This window comes from Myotis myotis, unplaced genomic scaffold (assembly GCF_014108235.1).
Source record: "Myotis myotis isolate mMyoMyo1 unplaced genomic scaffold, mMyoMyo1.p scaffold_m19_p_18, whole genome shotgun sequence".
Taxonomy (NCBI): Eukaryota; Metazoa; Chordata; class Mammalia; order Chiroptera; family Vespertilionidae; genus Myotis; species Myotis myotis.
In genome coordinates, this window is record NW_023416322.1 from 12,581,405 (window position 1) to 12,601,418 (window position 20,014).

The window sequence follows — 20,014 nt, forward strand, 5'->3', positions numbered from 1 at the left end:
GAGCAGGGACCATGTGGCACCTCAGTGAAGCCAGGATTATCACACAGTCATTCAGATGGCTAAGGATGGCATGAGGGTGGGAAGATTCAGAAGTCACTGAAGAACCACCAAGCCTCCCAGAGCACCAGCCCCAGGACCCAGGATACTCTGAGTCAGGAGTTCTTAGTTGTGGACAAAGTAACTTTCTCTCATGGGCTTCCAGCTCCCATAACAGAGTCCAGAGCGTCAGGACAGAAGCAGAAGGAGTAGGATGTCGTGCATTTTTATTGGAGGAATTCTACATCTTTAGTACTGCATGGTCCTCACATGGGTGCATAGCCACATCTTATGTCATGAGCAGTAGAAGGGGATTGGAGCCCCTGACTCGTGGTTGAGGTAGTCTGGGATATTTATCCGAGAGAAGGACTTAGAAAAGTATTCCAGTGCACATACCTGAAAAGATTCATGTGGTAGGATGCTGTTTTTGTTCTGTGTGGCCCTCATGGACCCAATGGTGGCATTAATATCTGCCAGTAGAAACTATAGGGTGTCGGTTCATCATAGAGCTAGAAATATTGAGGTGACAAAAGATGAGACCGTCTGTCTTAAAAGGTAGTGAGTTCTCTGCCACCGATGTGTCCAATACTCACTAGAAAACTTCTAGGCAAAAATAGTCTAGATCAGGGGTGGGCAAACTTTTTGACTCGAGGGCCACAATGGGTTCTTAAACTGGACCGGAGGGCCAGAACACATGCATGGATGGAGTGTTTGTGTGAGCTAATATAAATTCAAAGTAAACATCATTACATAAAAGGGTACGGTCTTTTTTTTTTTTTTTTTAGTTTTATTCATTTCAAATGGGCCAAATCCAGCCCGCGGGCCATAGTTTGCCCACGGCTGGTCTAGATGGTACTCAAGAGATGGGGGTCAGACTTGATCTTAAAACTCCCCTAAATCCTAAGATGCCATATACCATGTGAGCCTCAAACTACCCCTACAACTCCACCCCATACTTTCACCTTTAGGTGGCCCAATTTGACAAAATGAGGAAAGAATTCCCGACATAAGCACAGAATTCTCATTTGCACACCTTCTCTTTGCCTGATTTCAGTTTCACTTCTCTCTTTCATCATTTCTTCTTCCCTGTGTCCTAGGCCTGAAGAGAAGGCAGATAAGAAATAATTCCCAGAAAGGAATTATTGGCTTCTTGGGAAACCCTGACCAGGGGCATTTTACATTTCAAAGGATGTTTCCAGGGAGAGGTCAATGGTTGGCCCAAAGAAATGACTCCCTAGCGATATCATTCCAGGCACCTGAAGGAGGCATTCTGAGACTGGAGTGGCAGGTCCTCCTTGCACAGTCAGGGGTACCTGTCTGTTTCGCCACAGCTATGTCCCCATGATTACAGAGCAAACCCATTCAGATGACCTGAAATAAGAGCTGGATTCCTGCCTTTGCCCTGTGCCCACAGCGTTTCCGGTGGGGAGCTCTTTGACCGGATCCTGGAGCGGGGTGTATACACAGAGAAGGACGCCAGCCTGGTGATCCAGCAGGTCTTGTCAGCCGTGAAATACCTCCACGAGAATGGCATCGTCCACAGAGACTTAAAGGTGCCAGGGCGGGCCCTCGTTTGGGGGGGAGGAGGACAGAGAAATGATCCCTTAGGAAGGTGCTAGGGTCATGGGCAGTCTGAGCTCTATAAAATGGAGAGGGCTGGACTGGCTCACTCCTAAGGGCCTTTCTGCCCTTACATTGAACAAATCTTGGATGAATGAGCAATCATTGTCAATTTGTACCTCAGCCTTTTCTGCACCTTTCACCAGTCCTTACCTTATTTGGCTACCGAGATAATCCATAGTTTCTGGGACCCAGCCACGGTCGTACTCAAATGTAACAAATACTTACTGAGGGTCAACATTGCACCAGGCATGTGCCAAACTTTGGAGAGGTCAGAGATAGTTAACCAAAGGTTAATTCCGTCAAAAAACAGTCAGGGTACTCGGGAATGAGGGGAGAGAGGGATTAGTACCTAGAAGGCTGTAAAGCTAAGCAGAATCAAGGCCATAAGCAAAATACAGAATGATAGGGTACAGGAGTTGAGGGTGCGGGTAGGAGGCAGGAGTGAATGGGGGAGAAATGAGTCTGGCCTTGAAGGCAGGGGCCCAGGGTGCAGCTTCCTAAGAAATTATATACCAGGGAGGAGAAGAGATGTGTGTTTCAGATTCTGACATCCTGTACTACATGCCATTTCTCCTCACCCACAGCCTGAAAACCTGCTGTACCTCACCCCTGAAGAGAATTCTAAGATCATGATCACAGACTTTGGTCTGTCCAAGATGGAACAGAGTGGTGTTATGTCCACTGCCTGTGGGACCCCAGGCTATGTTGGTGAGTCTGGGAACAGGAGGGAGGATGACCAATTGGCTACATTTGACCACATAGATGTGATTCACCGAGAGGGACGTGAGTCACAGTTGTGAGGAGTCAGGGTTCAATTTCAGGGATGATCCAAGTAGAACAATCACTTATGAGGTTCAGGGCCAGCCAATCCATTGATCTCCAAACTACTCCTGCTGCTCCCAAGCCTACATCTTAAAGACAGCCTACCCCAACTTCTGCCTTTGTCTTTCAGGCTATACAAGGGAGAGAGACAAAGTCACAAACTCAGAAACCTTTAGACAGTGAAGGATTGTCCACTAACCCCCTTTCTTTTCTCCCACTTGAAAGGAAACCTCAGCCTCCCAGTTGTTGGTATCCTGGGGGCATAGTGCTGAGTTTGTATCTAAGGAACCCCCAAATCACGCCCTAGGAAACTGGCAGAAGTGGGGCCTCCTGCCTAAGCAGGAGGCTTCCAGAGCCCCCCAAAAAGTAAGAGCAGGCAAGATACCAGGTGAGAGCAATCCTGAGATCCCTGGGGGGAAAGCTCAGACTCAGAGCACCCACTCCTGCCCCTTCCCTCTGAGCCGGTCCTCACCGGGTTGGGGTTAGGAAGTGGGAAGTGCAATCCTGACTCAACGGAGAGAATAGGCACTCGCCCTAAAAGAGAGGTTGGTACTTACCATTAGATATTTAGTCCCACTGGGCACAAAGCCCTGGTGTCTGTGATCAATACAGACGACAGATAAATGCCCCAGAGCTCCCAATCAGTGGAAGACATGGCTCATTCCCTCGTGGAGCTCACGATCTGATTAAGCAGACTAAGCCCAGACCTCAAAAGGCACCACAGACTGATGGGACAGGTACAGCCGACCCTCGGGGAGCTCCTCACTTGACAGAGGAGACTCAGTCTCTACCTTCATGGAGATCCTGATCTAGTCAGAGTGAGACAGTCCCTAACATGCAGGTTTTTCCATAGCCCCTGCCCTGGGGATCCCCAATCTGAGTGGGGAGACACAGGACCTGCCTTCAGAAAGCACTCAGTCCAATGGGTGACACATAGCCCTGAGATCTTCAGTCTGAACAGAGTCATAGGCCCTGTCCTGGGGACCTCCTAGTTGATGGAAGAAGATTAGTCTGATGGGAAAGACACAGTCCCTGCCCTAGGGGAGTTTGCAGCCACTATAAATCCTTTTTCTCTAAGCCTCTTCCTGGCCTTCAGCCCCCAACCCACAGCCCTCTCGTCGTGCCCCAGCCTTGACTCTGCCTTTGGTTTGCAGCTCCGGAAGTGTTGGCCCAGAAACCCTACAGCAAAGCTGTGGATTGCTGGTCCATTGGCGTCATCACTTACATATTGTGAGTAGAAGCTGTCATTGGCTCAGTTCCTGGGAATTCTCAGATCCTGCTCGCCCCCTCTTCTCCTGTCCTCTGTCTCAGCTCCTCAAGTAGCATCCACCTCCAAAGCATGTGCATATACATGTGCACACACACACACGTGCACACATATATGCACACGCACACAAGCACACACATGCACAGAAATATACATATGCACACACATACTTGTGCACACAGCTCCACCTGCCCTGGTGTCTACCAGGTAATAAAAACAGCTCAATAAGAACGCACTGTTCAGCCACCTGGTAGTCCGTCTTCCTGCCCCCTTTACTGCATGTGCTGAGTCCTGCTCTGTGGAATGAGCAGTAAAAAGGGGAGAGGCCAAACGAAGCTCAGAAGCCACGTGGGCACAATGTTCACATCTAAGATTTTCCTCCTGGTGATGTCAGCCCAAGGCCAAGCGGTGGCCTGGATGAACCTGGTCATTGCTCCTCCCCACACATTCCCAGCCTCTCCTTTCCAAACCTGCTCGCCACCCCTCCCGCTCCAGCCCTCCTCACTTGTAGTGAACTTTGCTCTTAGAAAAATAACCTACTATTTGTTAGTTATTTACCACTTAATGTGGATTCAGTTCTCTATTTCCTTGGCTTATGATGAATAATGACTCTCATTCATTCACGCAACAAATATTCACTGTCTGCCTGCCCTGTGCCAATCACTGGTTTAGGTACTAAATACTAATAAAAAACAAAACAGCCTTTAAAATCCCTCATGAAGCTTACACTCAAGGATGAACATTCTACCATCCTTCTTAAAGATATTTTATATCGCCCTAGCCGGTTTGGCTCAGTGGATAGAGAGTCAGCCTGTGCACCGAAGGGTCCTGGGTTCAATTCCAGTCAAGGACACATACCTTGGTTGCAGGCTCCACCCAGGCCTGGGCCTTGGCCATGGCTCATGCAGGAGGCAACCAATTGATGTGTTTCTCTCACATCAATGTTTCTCTCTGTCTTCCCCTGTCTCTTCTGCTCTAAGAATCAATGCAAAAATATCCTCGGGTGAGGATTTTTAAAAATGGAGGGGGGAAAAAAAAGAAAGATATTTTATATCATCTGTGAGTCAGGGGAGGTTCAGAGAGAGGTGGCAAGGGTTTGAGGGAAGAATGGCCAAAGGGGCCTTCCAGGGCTGCCTGTTCCAAGCTTTGGCTGCTGCAAAAACACTTGATGGGACCTGCACCGTTCCTGAGTCAGAGGCAGACCCCCGTCCTGGTCACACTGCTGGGGGGACCCTTGTTGCCTGCCTGTGTGCCGGTGGGAGGCTGGCCCGCGGGGAGACGCAGCAGCGTGGCCCTCCTATTCCACTGCAGGTTGTGTGGGTATCCTCCTTTCTACGAAGAAACTGAGTCTAAGCTTTTTGAGAAGATCAAAGAAGGCTACTATGAGTTTGAGTCTCCATTCTGGGATGACATTTCTGAGTCAGGTAAGGCCCGTGGGTGTGAATGACAAGATAACAGGCCCAAGGCAGAGGCTGCCGAGAGAAAAGAGCCTAACAAAGGATGACAGCGAGCTCTTGAAAGTCCCTGGGGAATCGTACGGAAAACAGGCTGCCAGGGAGGGTGGAGAAATCTTTATCTGGTTCAAAAGCCAAATATATTCTGCGCATCTAAGGTTCATGCTTTCACTTTCCCCGGAGACAGAACCACAGTTGGCCTGGGAAAAGCAGGGAGGTGGTCCATGTGAGGGGGCAGGGGGCACAGCCAGGAGAGTCTTCCAGCAGGACTGGCAAAACCAAGGCCAAGTTTTGCCTTTTACACACCGAGACCAAGGCCGTGCCATGTCCCTGTGTGTGAAAGGCTATCATTGCATGTTGTTGGACCCATTACGTAGAGATCAGAGCTGGGAAAAGCCAGCGCTCACATGCATGCCCACGTGTGGGTGCGGGCCCCTGAATGGTGTAAATACACACGCTGGGGCCTCGTGACGAGAGGCGGACGTACACTGCTACGTGGGTGAGGCTGAGTAGAGCCTCTCTTTGGTGCTTTATGGTGGGTTGTTGTTAGGTGGTTTGGAATTTTTTTTTTTTTAAATCTCTTTTTAAGACTCTTAAAATTGCCTCTTTGGAAGATTAGCTAAAAGATGCATTCACTGCCACCCACCAGCCGGAAGTGAATTTCCATCAGTCATGAAACCTGCTCCTTAGCCGCTGTGTCTTTGATTGCTCCTCTTAGCCAAGGACTTCATTTGCCACTTGCTGGAGAAAGACCCGAGTGAGCGGTACACCTGTGAGAAGGCCCTGAGGCATCCCTGGTGAGTGAGGACTGGGGTGGGCTCAATCTCTAACCCGTGGCTCCCCAGATTCCACGCTGACCGGTCCACATGGAGTGTGTCCCTGGAGTCTGCTTGCCCTGAGCTGTCCACTGTTGTGGCATCCGGGGAGCACAGGCGTGTTCATCGGGTCCAGCCAGAGACGCACACAGCATTTCATTAAGTGGGCTCAGACCCCAGGGTGGCAGCTGGGCCATCTAGTCAAGTGCCAAGGGCAGCAGCTAGGCTCTGTGTCAGCACTGGGAGGGCAACACTCAGCCCTAGTTACCCAAGAGGCAGCTCTGTCTATCCCTCAGAGCATCATTGAACTCTACTCTGCGGTCAAAACCTGTTCCATATGAGGTGATCTGAGAACGATCACAGTTCATGAAGGAGGTCAATAACATCTTGGAACACCCCCTTTTCTTCTTGCTACACCCCTGCTCAAGAATTTACAACAGCTCCCTGTTTCCTACCACAGCAATCCCAGGTTCCTTTGTCTTTCCAGGTTTTCCCTAATCTGGCCTGACCTCCCACTTTACTTCCCAGGATTCCCAACACGCCTTCTCTGTTCCGGAAAGGCCTATGAGCTATACTTCTGCCCCTGCCTTCCCCAGCCCCATATAGCAAGCTCTTTCCGAATTGCACCTTGGGTTATACCAGTGGCCGGCAAACTGCAGCTTGCGAGCCACATGCGGCTCTTTGGCCCCTTGAGTGTGGCTCTTCTGCAAAATACCGACTTCTGCGCATGGGCCACGAAGTTTCAATCGCACTGTACATGCACACCCGCATGTAGTATTTTGTGGAAGAGCCCCACTCAAGGGGCCAAAGAGCCACATGTGGCTCGCGAGCCGCAGTTTGCCGACCACTGGACCATTTTCCCCACCTGGAAGGTGCTGCCTCTGGCCTTGCATGTAGCACCCTTCAGGATCCAGAGTGGTCTCAGCCCTTCCCTGAAGCCATGGTTCCTCGGTCCCTGGCGTGAAGCGAGCCCCCAGGGATCAGGACCACGTCTGTTCCTTCGCTGGGTTGCTTAGTACCCAGCAAGGACTGTGCACATGGCAAGTGTCTGAGGACCACTGAGAGATGCATGAATAGAGGCTGAGGGCACAGGAAAAGGGCCGCCTATATTGGGTGGCCTCACTGGGGAAGGTTTCCAGCAGGGAGTGGGTTCTGAGCAAACTTTTGAGCTAATGGATAGTGACAACCCAAGTGCCTCTGATCCAGGGGTCAGTAAACTTTTTATATAAAAAGCCAGATAGCGAATAGTTTAGGCTTTGCTGGCCATGCCACCTCTGTGGCAGCTCGTCAATCTGCCTTAATAGCACAGAAGCAGCCATAGCCCATCCTTGAATGAAGGGACATGTCCATGTCCCAGTAAGGCTTTTTTTACAAAAGCGGCAATAGGTAGATTTGACCTACACACCGGAGTTTGCTGATCCTACTCCATCGAAAGCAAGTTTTGGTTTTGCCAAAGCACAGACCCCTGCAGACTTTCCCAGGGGACAGAGGAGCTCAGATTCCAGCCTTCCCTGCTGTGGGCCACCCTCTCCTTGGACTCCTCTTGGTTTAACCTGGACCTACATGCACAGTCTCCTGGCTGAGTTCCCTTAGGCGTCCACTATCCAGGTATCCCCTCTGCATCCACAGGATTAACGGGAACACGGCCCTCCACCGGGACATCTACCCATCAGTCAGCCTTCAGATCCAGAAGAACTTTGCCAAGAGCAAGTGGAGGGTAAGTGGTCCGCCCAGGAGGCCACAGGCTGCTCTGGGCCCCTGGAGGCTGGGCTGGGGCAGAGCCAGTGGAGGGCTTTCCTTGAGGGTTCCTAGCAGATACTGGCACTCCCTGGACCCTCTCTGAACTGAGAAGTGGGCATTTTGGTTTCAAGAGGCCACAGGGCAGAGGGAAAGTGAGCCCTGTGGCCCTCCGAGACGGGAGATGGCCAAGGCCGGTCTTGTCTCCTTAGCAAGCCTTCAACGCCGCCACCGTGGTGCACCACATGAGGAAGCTGCACATGAACCTGCACAGTCCCGGCGTCCGCCCCGAGATGGAGAACAGGCCTCCCGTCACGAAAGCCTCAGAAGCTTCGAGACCCAGCTCCCCTGAGATCACCATTATTGCAGCCCCCGCCCTGGACCAGAGCGTGGCCCTCCCGGCCCTGACCCGGCTGCCCTGCCAGCACAGCCTCCGGCCCACAGCTCCTGGTGGCAGGTCCCTCAACTGCCTGATCAACGGCTCCCTCCGCATCAGCAGCAGCCTGGTGCCCATGCAGCACGGGCCCCTGGCGGTGGGGCCCTGTGGCTGCTGTGCCACCTGCTTGAGCATCGGGAGCAAAGGGAAGTCCTCCTACTGCTCTGAGCCCTCACTCTTCAAAAAGGCCAACAAAAAGTACGTGTTTTATTTTTCTTTAAATATGGTTTTATTGGTGCTTAGAGAGAGAGGAAGGGAGAGGGATAGAGAGATACAAACATCGATGAGAGAGAAACATCATTGACCGGCTGCTTCCTGCACGCCCCCTACTGGGAGTTGAGCCTGCAAACCAACCGGACATGTGCCCTTGCAGGGTATCCAACAGGTGACCTCTTGGTTCCTGGGTCAATGCTCAACCACTGAGCCACACCAGCCAGGCAAAAAGTATATATTTTCACCCAAAGACACAGGTCTTGCCCTACTCAGCCTGGGTCTGAAAGAACTCAGGCAACAAGCTAAAATAAATTGACGAAAGGATCTCTCCCACTCAAGGCAGCTCCATAGGGTGGGAAGAGCTCTGGATCAGGGGTCAAGGGAAATGCTGTCCTTCCCACCCACTAGCTGTGTGGCCATTAACAAATCAATGTCTCAGCCTCTATTTTGCTCATCTGTAAAATGGGTTCATTGAATTATATTTACCTGCTCAGCCTGCCTCACAGAGGCACTATAAAAGTTTGGTGAAGCAACAGGAATTATAAATGCCTGCAGAAACCTGGGTGTATGTGAATGAATGAGCATTACATTCCTTGAGTTTCTAGGGCCTCGGTGTTTTGGGGGGAGGAAGGGGGCTTGCTTGTCATTTGTCTTTTTCGCAAGTGCTTGTACTTTCTGAACCGCCGAGAGCAAGCATGTCAAACTCAAAGGCTAACACAGGCCAAATAAAGGAGGCATGCGGGCCGAGAGTTTGAAATGCTTGGCCTAAGGAAGGGCTGAGTGGATGCCACAGGCACTGAAAACTATCTGGGCTCTTCTTCCCGCATCAATGACATCATAGCCTGCTGCCCCACTTCCTCTCCAGGAACTTCAAGTCCGAGGTCCTGGTGCCGGTCAAAGCCAGCGGCAGCTCCCACTGCCGGGCGGGGCAGACTGGAGTCTGTCACATTATGTGATCCCTGTGTCACTGCAGCTTTCAGGTGAGGGGACTAGAGGCAGGAGGGCTGGGCGGGGAGCCTGGTGGGGGAGCTTCTATCCCAGGAGGAAAGCCCCATCCCAGAGTCTGAATAATGGGGTCTGGGGGGTGGCAGCAGGGCACCCCCACTCCACCCTGCACCCTTTCCTCTGCAGGAGAGATGGCCAACTCTTCTCTGCCCTTCCGAACCTGGGTCTACTCTGCAGCAGGAGGGGAGCAAGCGGGGCAAGGCGTGGCAGGAGCAATTTCTGGTCAGAAGCAGCCAACTGCTTCCGCCTGGGGCAGCCCCTCACCGCAGGCCCAGGCATGAGCCTCCGGGCGAGAAGGCCTCTGAAGCTGTGGGCAGGAGGAACGGCACCCGCCGGCTTCCAGGCCGCCCTGGCCTGCTGCTCTGTGCCCCGCTCCCCACGTGCCGTGGCTCTGTGCAGTGTGCATAGGTAGCTCTTGCCCAGGTCTGTGTTGTTTGTCTTGAAAAGCTTAACAGGCTGGCCAGGCTGTGTCACCCTCAGAGCAAAGCCATAAGGAGCATCTACCCAGACTCCCCACTCAGCACTCACTCGCTCCTGCCTCTCAGGCCTCCATCCCTGTGGCCAGGATGGGCTCACCAGTGTAGTCGCCTGCCCATCCCATCCGCATGACTGACGGGCAGCTGGGCGGTCTGCCTGTGCGCTCTCCAGGGAATTTCTAACTCCAGGATTGGCTCCTCACTGTGCCGAGACCCCCAGCCTACCCCGCCCCAGTCCAAAGGCAATGCCACACCCTCCAAGATGATACAGGAAGAAAACCATGACTAAGTACTGTAAGGAGCAATATCCTGGCCAGACGCCCTCCGCACACACACCCAATTAAGTAAAAACTGGAAGTTGACTGTTTTCATGGCAGCCAGTAAGTCTAACTCTGCCCCTGCTCCCTTCTCTCTCCCTGAGAGTCAGGCGTTCTTATCGCTCCCCACTTTTCTTGCCATCCAACCCCCTTTCGGCTTCATGCTCAGTGTTGTGCTCAATAAAATGGACATATTTTTCTCTATGAGGCTTCCTTTGGTTCTTTTTTTAAAAAAAAAATATTTTTATTGACTTCAGAGAGGAAGGGAGAGGGAGAGAGATAGAAACATCAATGATGAGAGAGAATCATTGATCTGCTGCCTCCTGCATGCCCTCTACTGGGGATGGAGCCCACAATCCAGCCTTGTGCCCTGACCGGGCATCAAACCATGACCTCCTGGTCCATAGTTGGACCCTCAATCACTGAGCCATGCGGGGCAGGCTCATGGGGTTCTTCTAAAGTCAGAAGCAGCTTGGGGACTTGTGAGCATGTGTGGAGAGGAAAGTGCATGGAGAGGTTGAGGCCAGGAAGGACCTAGCAAACATGGACTGGGAGCACGCGGTGTGCCAGGCACTTGGCGATGGGAGTTAACATACTGACCCACTGATTCCTCACAAGGACCCCTTGGAACCCAGGTGGTCCAGCTGCAGCCTCCATGCTCCTAATGGCTGTATGAGAAGAGCATGAAGTTGAGGCCCAGCCCTGCCCTGCCACATCCATGACCCTGGGGAAGTGATGGAACCCTCTGTGTCACCTTGGTTTCCTCATTTGTCAGATGAGAACAACAGCGCCACCTACATCATGAAATAGTGCAGACCATGTGTCCTGCCCAGTGTCAATAAATAATACGCCTAATAACAATCAAGATGTTCCTATAGATAAATGTCTAGCCCAGTGCCTGGGCTATGGCAGCACACAAACCCTCAGGCCATTTCCATATCCACGCCCCATACACACACACACACACACACACACACACACAAATACGTCCATTACAACTTCTCTTTGAGATCCCAAAACACAGAGGTTCTGGTCGTAGTGCTGCTTCTAGAAGCCCTGTGAATTTGGACACCTTGTTTCCCTTCTCTGGATTTCTATTCCTCATCTATAAACATGAAATCAGGTCATTGTTTAAAGATGAAACGGCTCCTTGGGTCTCTAGAGAATGGAATCTGCCAGGCCCTGGCACAAAGGGGCTGGGTCCCCCTATGGTTGGGTGATGAGCAAGCTGGAGGAGCAGCGTGGGGCAGCTGACACCTCCTACACCACCAGGCCTGGGAAGGCAGACACATGTGATAAAGCGTCACTTTATGGGAAACAGACTATTTTCCTTCTTTGAACCTCCAGGCTCCTTTCCAAAGATTTTATTGGGCCTTTTCACGTGTACATCATTTGGGTTAAGTTTCTGTGTTGGTCCAGGGTTCAGCCTCAATGGAGAATGAAGAGCGAGGATACTTCCCAGCCTAGCTCCCTCCATTTGAGAGCTCCTGGTCACAAAGGTATGGCTCATCTCTGCCATTCCTGTCCCTCACATGTGGCTGTCCATCCGCTCAGCCTCAGCGGCGGCCCAGAGTAACATTAGCTGCACACCAGGGGTGGTCCAGGCGGTGCTTTCAGCTACATAAAAGGAGCTGGAAAGCATTCCAAACCAGTCTGCTCCCCCCACCAAAAAAAAAGAGGGCAGATGCGTGGGGCCCGGGCTGGCAGCTGGAGCATCATTTGCAGGTGGCGTAGTAGAGCACCCGCTCATTGATGTGGTCGCGGATCTGCTCCACGTGCTTCTCCAGCCCCGTCAGGTCCGCCGAGCGAAGCATGATGGCCTGGCTCCCCTGCAGCAGCTCCGACTCCATGACTGAGGGCAGATGGAACAGCAAGGGGAGGAGGTGGGGCTGGGGAGACCCCCAAAGACTCCCAACCCTTCCTTCTCCCACCCACCTAGAGGCAGCACCTGCAGGAGGAATCACCTCTGGGGAGCTCCATGCCCCTCCAACAATAGCCCACTGCTGGAGAAACAAACATGGCAGAGGCCAGACCCAGGAAGCCCCTGCCCCACTTATCCCATGGCCCCTACCCTTCTCCTCTGCCCCAGGCTCCCTCTGTTGTCCCAGACTAATGAGAGAGGCCACTGGTGCCAAGATTAGCACCTGCTGCGATTGGACCCAGAGAGCTACCATCCCACCAATGATCCTCAACTGGGCCCCATGGTGACGAGCTGGCCGAGTGAGCAGAATTTCTCCCCAGAATGCCACTCCAGATAAATCTAGTCCTCTCCCTGCAGTCCATTCTGCACACCACCACCAGACTGTGCATGGAGGATCTGAAGGACTCCAAAGTGGCCTAGTCTGGCCTACCTCTCCTGTCACCCTAGGCAGGAGACCCTCTACCACATTCATGAGAGCCGAGACCCGGCGGCAGCTGGACTTTTCCAGGAATAGAGAGGGAGTGCACTGCCTCCCTAGGCTCCAACGTTAGGCACCTCTAGTTGTTTAACAAAAGACTAATCGCCCTAGCTGGTTTGGCTCAGTGGATAGAGCATCGGCCTGCAGACTAAAAGGTCCCGGGTTTGATTCCAGTCAAGGGCACATGCCCAGGTTGCAGGCTCGATCCCCCATAGGGGGCGTGCAGGAGGCAGCCGATCAATGATTCTCTCTCATCATTGATGTTTCTGTCTCTCTCTCCCTCTCCCTTCCTCTCTGAAGTCAATAAAAATATATTTTTAAAACATTAAAAAAGACTAGTCATGAAGCCAGAATCTGATCACTTCTTGCTTATACCCATCATCCCAGGTCTATCTCCTGGGGGGTATAGGGATATATTTGCTCTGCCTCCCACACTGCAGTCCTTCAAATGTCTGAGACTCATCTTCTCTAGATTAAACCTCCTTAATTCCTTCATCCATTCCTCATTTGATGTATCATAGAGCCCTTCTCTACCTCCGAACCCTGGTCACTTTCCCCCTGATGTTTGGTTTGTCACTATCCTTTCTGAAGGTGTAGCAGCCACCACTGAACACCACCTCCAGGTAAGATCCTATCAGCAGAGTGTGACAAGGCTGTTCCTGGGCCGACATTCAGCTGGGGAGCACTCATGTGGGCCTATGGGCTGATAAAATATTGAAATTTTAACAGCTGCTGTCCTATTCCCAGTCCCCATCCTTAGGGCCCCTATGCATGATCATCCTATAATCTTGTAATTAAAGGTAAATCCCTGCAAGCAGCTAAACGGCTGTCCCAAGGCTACAACCTGAGCTTTTTCTGACTGGTAAGTGCATGACACACTTACATAGTTTCTAAATATTTTTAATATCATCCCTGAGCCAGTATTTATTTTGGCTGGTTTTTATGTATTCGCTCTTTGCCAGTAACAATGCATGGCTGACTTATATCAAGGTTACAGCTACTCAACACTCAAGTCATTTTCAGGTGAGTAACAACTCACACTTGCTTGTCACTTACTGGTTAATAGAGTGTTTTCACTACATTAGCCACTGAGAAGCCAGGCCTCACCTGTGCTGTGCTTGTGGGTTTAGGCCCAAATGAGGCCAGAGGGGAAGATAACTTTTCTCCTTATTTAATTTCATAGTGTTTCAGTCCATCCTTTTAGACGTCTGAGATTTCCTAAAATACTGGTTCTCCTATCTAGTGTATTAACTACCTGTTGTACACAGATTTGATTAGCATATTCTTTATCTTCCTATGAAACATCAATGGACAAGACCACACACCCACTGACCCAGCCCCTGGCTCCCTCCATCAAGGTCAATTCCTCTCACCTCAGCCTAAGATCCGGCTGATCACATTGACCCAACAGCCCAACCTTCTCCATAGAATCCACCTGGTTAGCCAGACAGATTTTTGTCTGTTTCTCTGAAATTCAGAGAAACTGTTTGAGGTGTGCGCTGGCACACCAGTGCAGCGACCCCATCACCATCACATATTACAGACAAAGCCTGGTCCCTGGAAATCCCAGTCCTCCTTTCTGAGACACTCAGAACCCTTTCGGAAGCTCCTTTCATTACGCCTCTGCCGTATTTGAAATCCTTGAAAGGTCCCCTGCAGCCTCCAGGGCTGAGTCTGCCTCCATCCTGGCATGGAGGCCAGGTGCACAGACCCTGCTACTTTTCTCCATCCCACCCTGAGCCTCATCGGCCCTCCTCTCCTGCTGGGTGCTCCTGCCCCATCTTCAGAACATGCCTCATCCTTCCCGCCCACCCTGTCTTGAGATCCCTTCCTTCCTCACAGTCTCTCCCATGTGTATACATCTTTCAGGCCCATGTCTAATCTTATCTTCTCTGAACATCCCTTACTGAACATTTCTCTGACACTGTTTAGCCTCTGAATCCCCAGACCTCTTATTATTTGGGATCCTGTCATAGACTCCCTTATGCTATTAAATACAGTGCCATGCACCTGGTGAATAATAGGAAAAACGGTTACATCTGGATTGCAAGCTGCTTGAAAACAGGCCACACTGTGTGAACATCTACATTCCCCACAGCCCCACTGTTGTGGCCCATACTTACTGTAGGCTCAGGAACTTGAGAATGGCCCTGCTCCCTTAGCACTGAGAGCTCCAACAAGACTGAGCCTCAGAAGCCCTGGGGTGGGACCAGCCCTCACCTCTTATCCTGTCCATCATCTTCATGGTTTCCCCAAACAGCTCCTCTGCGTCCGTCTTGACTTTCAGGATGCGGCTGCCCTGCTCCCCCAGAGCAGGGCCCTGACCCAACCGTTCCTTCAGCTCCGCATATTTCCTCTTTATTCTCTCAAATCCCTGAAAAAGGTAGAACAGTCTCTGTCACCATCATCATCATCCAAAGTCCAAAAGACCTTTGGCTAGAGCACGTGATGTCACCCAAATCAACACCGAGGGATACAGCACCACCTAATATCCCCAGTGGATTGGTTTTGCCTATTAAAAAAAACAATCTAGGCCATAAACGATCTTAAACTTCTTCTGCATGTCCCTCCCTTCATCTATAGTCCCGGTCATTTCCCACTCACCTCCAGTACAGTGTCGGGCATATCGTTGTCCCTTAGCAGTATTTGACAGCTTGGCCATTGTACCAAGACTAAGTACTAACATCCCTGGTACACTGACAACATTGAGAATAGCTCTTTGATCTTCTCTCGTCTAATACTGGCCAGAGAGAGAGAGAGGAAGCTCTCAAGTTAGGCTAAGTCAAGAGTGTGTCCGGGCTGGGCAGCCATGACAGAGACAAGCTCTGGATCGGGTGTCAAGAGACTTGCTTTGTGCATGGAAAGAGTGCAGAATCTCAGAGGGAAGGCAGGGGAGGGTGGGTGGGTGGAAGGTCATCAGCCAAAGACTTTGGATGCATATATGTGGTGAGCCGGCATGGGCATGGCATGCTCAGCCCCAGGGCGCCTTATGTGCCTCGCCACCTCAGCCAGGTTCAGTGACCCTGAGAGGGGGCGATGAAGGATGGAGAAAAGACTGACAAGAGAAAAAGCTGAGTCTGGGTGGGATGCGCTCCCGGATGGAGAGACAGCGCCACGGACTACAAGCCGTGTCTTTATTTCATAGCAGATGCCACCAGGCAAAGTAAGGGCATGGTCAAGATGTTTACAGCATTCTCGTGGGTTTCGATCCTACTCAACTACATGCACCTGAACTCTATCAACCCTACATCACTCAGGCACGTGGGGTCACGTGTTCAGACCATAGGTTCAAGCTTACAACTATAGCTATTGACCATAATTGTGCTGGGAGGGCTCTGCCCTCCAAGCTGGGACTTGCACGTGACCATGAGAGGACTGTGCCCTCTCATTAGTCCGAGGCTTGAACCTGTCCAAACACTGTAGCCATTCTCCACACATATATGCATAACCGATGGACACAGACAGTAGGGTGCTGAAGGCCTGGGGTGGAGGTGGGGGGCTGGAGGAGGTCAATGGGGGGGAAAGGACATATGGAATACTTTCAACAATAAAGAATTAAAAAAAGAAAAGACACCTGATTTGTAGATGAGCTTTGCTTTGGACAAAATTACCATTTTATCTGCAAAAGGAGAAGGATTGGACTAGATCAGCCGTGGGCAAACTACGGCCCGTGGGCCAGATCCGGCCCGTTTGAAATGAATAAAACTAAAAAAAAAAAGACCATACCCTTTTATGTAATGATGTTTACTTTGAATTTATATTAGTTCACACAAACACTCCATCCATGCTTTTGTTCTGGCCCTCCGGTCCAGTTTAAGAACCCATTGTGGCCCTCGAGTAAAAATGTTTGCCCACCCCTGGACTAGATCGTATCCAACATGTCTGAGTCAGCTACGACCAGGCAGCCAGAAGTAGAATTCAGATGTCTGGCCAGTTTTGGGTGAATCCTGAAGCCCCTTCTGGTTATTCTAGAATAACTGTCATTCTACTTGCTCTTGAGCCCCTTGTCCTACAATGTGTACAAGTATCTCCTATAAAGGGCCCTCTCCTGCTCTTGAGCCCCCCCCTCCACCTCCCCCGCCAACCGCTGTGCTTCCTCAGGCCACTGTGGCCTCTCGGTACCTCCTGGGCACTCAGGGCCTGCTGGCTGGCGCCCTCCGCAAGCTGCTGAGCCTGGGCTGCCTGTGCCCGCTGCTGCCTGGCCTGGCGGCGGAGCTCCTCCATCCGTGCTTGGAAGCCACCCAGCTGCTCCGTCATGCTCGTCACCAGCCTTTCCGCTGGCCCCAGCACCTGCTGGACCTTTGTGGAAAGAGGGAGACCTGTTTCTGTGGTGGGCCTCACAGGCAGTGGTCTTGACCCCTCCTCTCTCCACCGCACCAGGCAGCTACAGCTTTCTCCAACCAGAACATCCCTACCGCCCCCTCCCAATCCCCGGCCTGTCCAGGGCCTCCCGGCCTCCCCCTTCTCCAGCTCAGTGACCCCACTCCTTTCTGCGCCTGGCTCCAAGGCCTAAGGCCAGGTTCAAGGCTACAACCCTCCGTCTTCGGGGCCCCGGCTCGGTTCCCATCCAGGTCACTTTCTGGCATCTTCTATGCCTTGTGCCTGAATCTGTTTGCTCATTCCCAAACTGAGGGAAGGAGGCCGTGATACCTCACCTCAGCAACCCTGTCCTGGATGAGCTGAAGGGAGCGGCTGGTGCCCTGCATAGTGTCCTGTGCTTCCTGCAGCGCCACGCTGCCCTGGCGCAGGTTCCCCACCACGTCCTCCACCTGGCCCTCCACTGCGTGCGCCCGGCTCCTGGGGCCGACAGGGCAGAAGGGAGAGAATGGGTGGGCAGGAATGAAGAGGCGAGTGGTTCCACCTACTCACCAGTCCAAGAGAATGTTCTTCTCAGCCAAGACAAGGGAGAACTAACTCAGTAGCTTTTCCATGCCAGGCCCCCACCCAGCAGACATGATGAATGGGAGGTTATGTCAGAGACACCCTGTGGGCACGGTTTCCCATGTGAAAGGCAAGGGTCACCTTGAGTAAAGTTCCACTGAGTCTCACATCACCATTCCCCACCACAGTGAGCACCCCCTCCTGTCTCCCAGCCCCCCTGCACCCCTCTGACTCGGAGAGCTTCTTCTTTCACTTCCAGCAACAGACTTGGGGAGCAGGACACCAGCCCAATGCTGGGCAGGGAAAAGGAGTTCAGGCCCAGGGCCCTACCTGGCCTGCTCGGCCTCGGCCTGGAGCCTGCGGGCCCGGGCAATGTCCTGCTTGGTCTGGGACAGCACCAGGTCCACGTTGGGGAGCCTGGCTGCGATGGCTTGGATCTCATTCATCTTCCGCAGGACCGTGGCCGAGTCTGTGGGCAGCCACAGGGCCAGCACCGCCTCGCTGACCTCCTGGATGGTGGCTGCGTCGGTGTCTGGGTCTAGAAGACAGCCGGCGGTCAGACTGGGAGAGCCCCGCCGCCTCCCCCAAGGTCAGAGGCCTCTCTGGGCTGAGCGGCACCCGGGTGGGGGGGGGGGGCACCACTGTGGCATCTCGCCTGATGCCCCAAGGCCCTGCTGCCCCCTCTCAGGCACACTCAGCGGCCCATTCTCTGAGGGTTTCCGGGTGTGGGAAGATGACTGTCAGCACAGCTGTGACAACTGAGTGTCTGGTGGCACAGGAAACGGCAGGCTGGGGAGAAGGAGGCGGTGCCAGACAGCTGGTCCTGCACAATGCTGGAGCACAAACATAATCAGCCCTAAATTGGGGAGGGCGGCCAGGAACTGGAACTGCTCCCTTGGCAATACGACCCCTTCCGCGTGCCCCCCCTCAGACCAGAATGCTCCTTTTGGCAAAGGCAGATGAAAATGATCAGGTCTTTGCTCAAAGGTCACCTTCTCAGAGAGGCCAACCCTGGCCATCCAATCTCAGATCACAACCTCCACCCTACACTGACCCCTCTTACCTTCCTTCTCTGCTTATCTTTCCCTGCTTTATCACCACCCACATGCCAACACGTAGCTCATTTATCTGGTTTTCTGTCTCTTTTCCTACTAGAACCTGAGCTCCATGAGGGCAGGGTCTGTTTCATCCACAGCTCTATCCCCAGCCCCTAGCAGAGTGCCCGGCACGTAGAGACACTCAGTGTTTGCAGAGTGACTGAATGACTGCAACTGCTAGTGGAGCCACCTGGGGCAAGGCAAATGGCCTCTCTCAGCTCAGTTTCCTGATCTGTGAAATGGGAATAACCATCCTCAACCTGAAGGGATGAAATGACACAATCAAGTAGCAAGAATTTTACAAACCATCTCTGGATCAGAGATTAAGCTCAGAAGCCCAGAGAGAGCATCTCCTCCACATCTCTCCCTGTTCACTTTTTACAGATTCCACTGCTATTGATGAAGTAGTGAAGGGAACGGGGAGCCCACCTACCCAGATGGTTTGCCCTGAACTTGAACTCCTCTGGGGCCCTAGGACCCAATCTAAAGGGTCCGGGATAGGCTTCCTAGAGAGTAAGATACCTGGAGAGTTCCTAGAGGATGAGTAGGAATCAGCAAGTAAGGAGAGGCGGGGCAGGGAAGACTATCCAGGGAGAGGAAAAACATTAGCAAAGGCAAGGAGGCAAGTGTGTGTGTGTGTGTGTGTGTGTGTGTGTATGTACTAATATGTGTGCGCGCTCATGCTTGTGTGTGTGTGCTCATGCTCGTGTGTCTGTGTGAACTACAGAATAAGATGAGTCCTCTGCACTCCCTCCAAGCTGGATGCCCATAGGCAAGTTACTTAGCCTCCCTCATCTGCAAAGGCGGTGGGGACGGAATGATGTAATACATGAGAAGCACTTAGAACAGTGGTTTCCCAACCTTGGCTGCACATTAGATCACTGGGGAATCTTTTTAAAATCCTGATTTCTGGGCCGCATCCTGCGGAAATTCTGTTTCTTTGTTATGGGGTGGGGCCACAACATTAGTAACAAAGAAACAGAATTTCCGGAGGATGCGGCCCAGAAATCAGGACTTTAAAAAGATTCCCAGGTGATTCTAAGGTGCAGCCAAGGTTGAGAACCACTGACTTAGGACAATGCGGGGCACTTAGTAAGAACTCAGTAAACCTGAACTAATGTTTTGTCAGTTCCATTTGAAGAGCCAGGAAAGGCGACACCCCGGCTTCCCCAAGGTCTCCGCCCCCACGCTGTGACCCTGAGTGCCAGCACCAGGACTCCGGAGACCAGACCCTGCCATGGAGACTGAGAACTGTCCTGGGTCCCTCCTTCTCTCTGCCCCTGGCTCTGTAATAGGACTTGACCTGAGACACAAGTATAACTGAGAGGACAAAAGTGGCCCCCCAAGCCCGCAACTCCCTGCTGTTCATGGGAGCCTTGCACCCTGAGGACAGACTTGGTCTGAGTCTGAGCCCCAAACTTTGCCCTGCCCCTTTG

General features: G+C 52.2%; 2 protein-coding genes across 5 annotated transcripts in view; one reads left to right on the top strand and one right to left on the bottom strand.

The window, feature by feature from the left end:
• CAMK1G (calcium/calmodulin dependent protein kinase IG) overlaps nucleotides 1-10,405 on the top strand; it is a 30,409-nt gene extending 20,004 nt beyond the window's left edge. For both annotated transcript variants that reach the window (XM_036342387.1, XM_036342386.1), the window contains exons 5-13: nucleotides 1,451-1,589; nucleotides 2,244-2,367; nucleotides 3,636-3,711; nucleotides 5,060-5,172; nucleotides 5,921-5,999; nucleotides 7,647-7,734; nucleotides 7,967-8,388; nucleotides 9,269-9,383; nucleotides 9,535-10,405. In XM_036342387.1, coding sequence (XP_036198280.1) covers nucleotides 1,451-1,589; nucleotides 2,244-2,367; nucleotides 3,636-3,711; nucleotides 5,060-5,172; nucleotides 5,921-5,999; nucleotides 7,647-7,734; nucleotides 7,967-8,388; nucleotides 9,269-9,359 — 1,132 coding nt within the window. In that variant the 3' untranslated portion in view covers nucleotides 9,360-9,383; nucleotides 9,535-10,405. The remainder of the gene's footprint in view (nucleotides 1-1,450; nucleotides 1,590-2,243; nucleotides 2,368-3,635; nucleotides 3,712-5,059; nucleotides 5,173-5,920; nucleotides 6,000-7,646; nucleotides 7,735-7,966; nucleotides 8,389-9,268; nucleotides 9,384-9,534) is intronic.
• A 1,121-nt stretch (nucleotides 10,406-11,526) lies between these two features.
• LAMB3 (laminin subunit beta 3) overlaps nucleotides 11,527-20,014 on the bottom strand; it is a 36,645-nt gene continuing 28,157 nt past the window's right edge. For all 3 annotated transcript variants that reach the window (XM_036342382.1, XM_036342385.1, XM_036342384.1), the window contains 5 exons: nucleotides 17,812-18,019; nucleotides 17,256-17,397; nucleotides 16,723-16,899; nucleotides 14,821-14,974; nucleotides 11,527-12,053 (listed from right to left, as the gene is read on the bottom strand). In XM_036342382.1, the coding sequence (XP_036198275.1) occupies nucleotides 11,917-12,053; nucleotides 14,821-14,974; nucleotides 16,723-16,899; nucleotides 17,256-17,397; nucleotides 17,812-18,019 (818 nt within the window). In that variant the 3' untranslated portion in view covers nucleotides 11,527-11,916. The remainder of the gene's footprint in view (nucleotides 12,054-14,820; nucleotides 14,975-16,722; nucleotides 16,900-17,255; nucleotides 17,398-17,811; nucleotides 18,020-20,014) is intronic.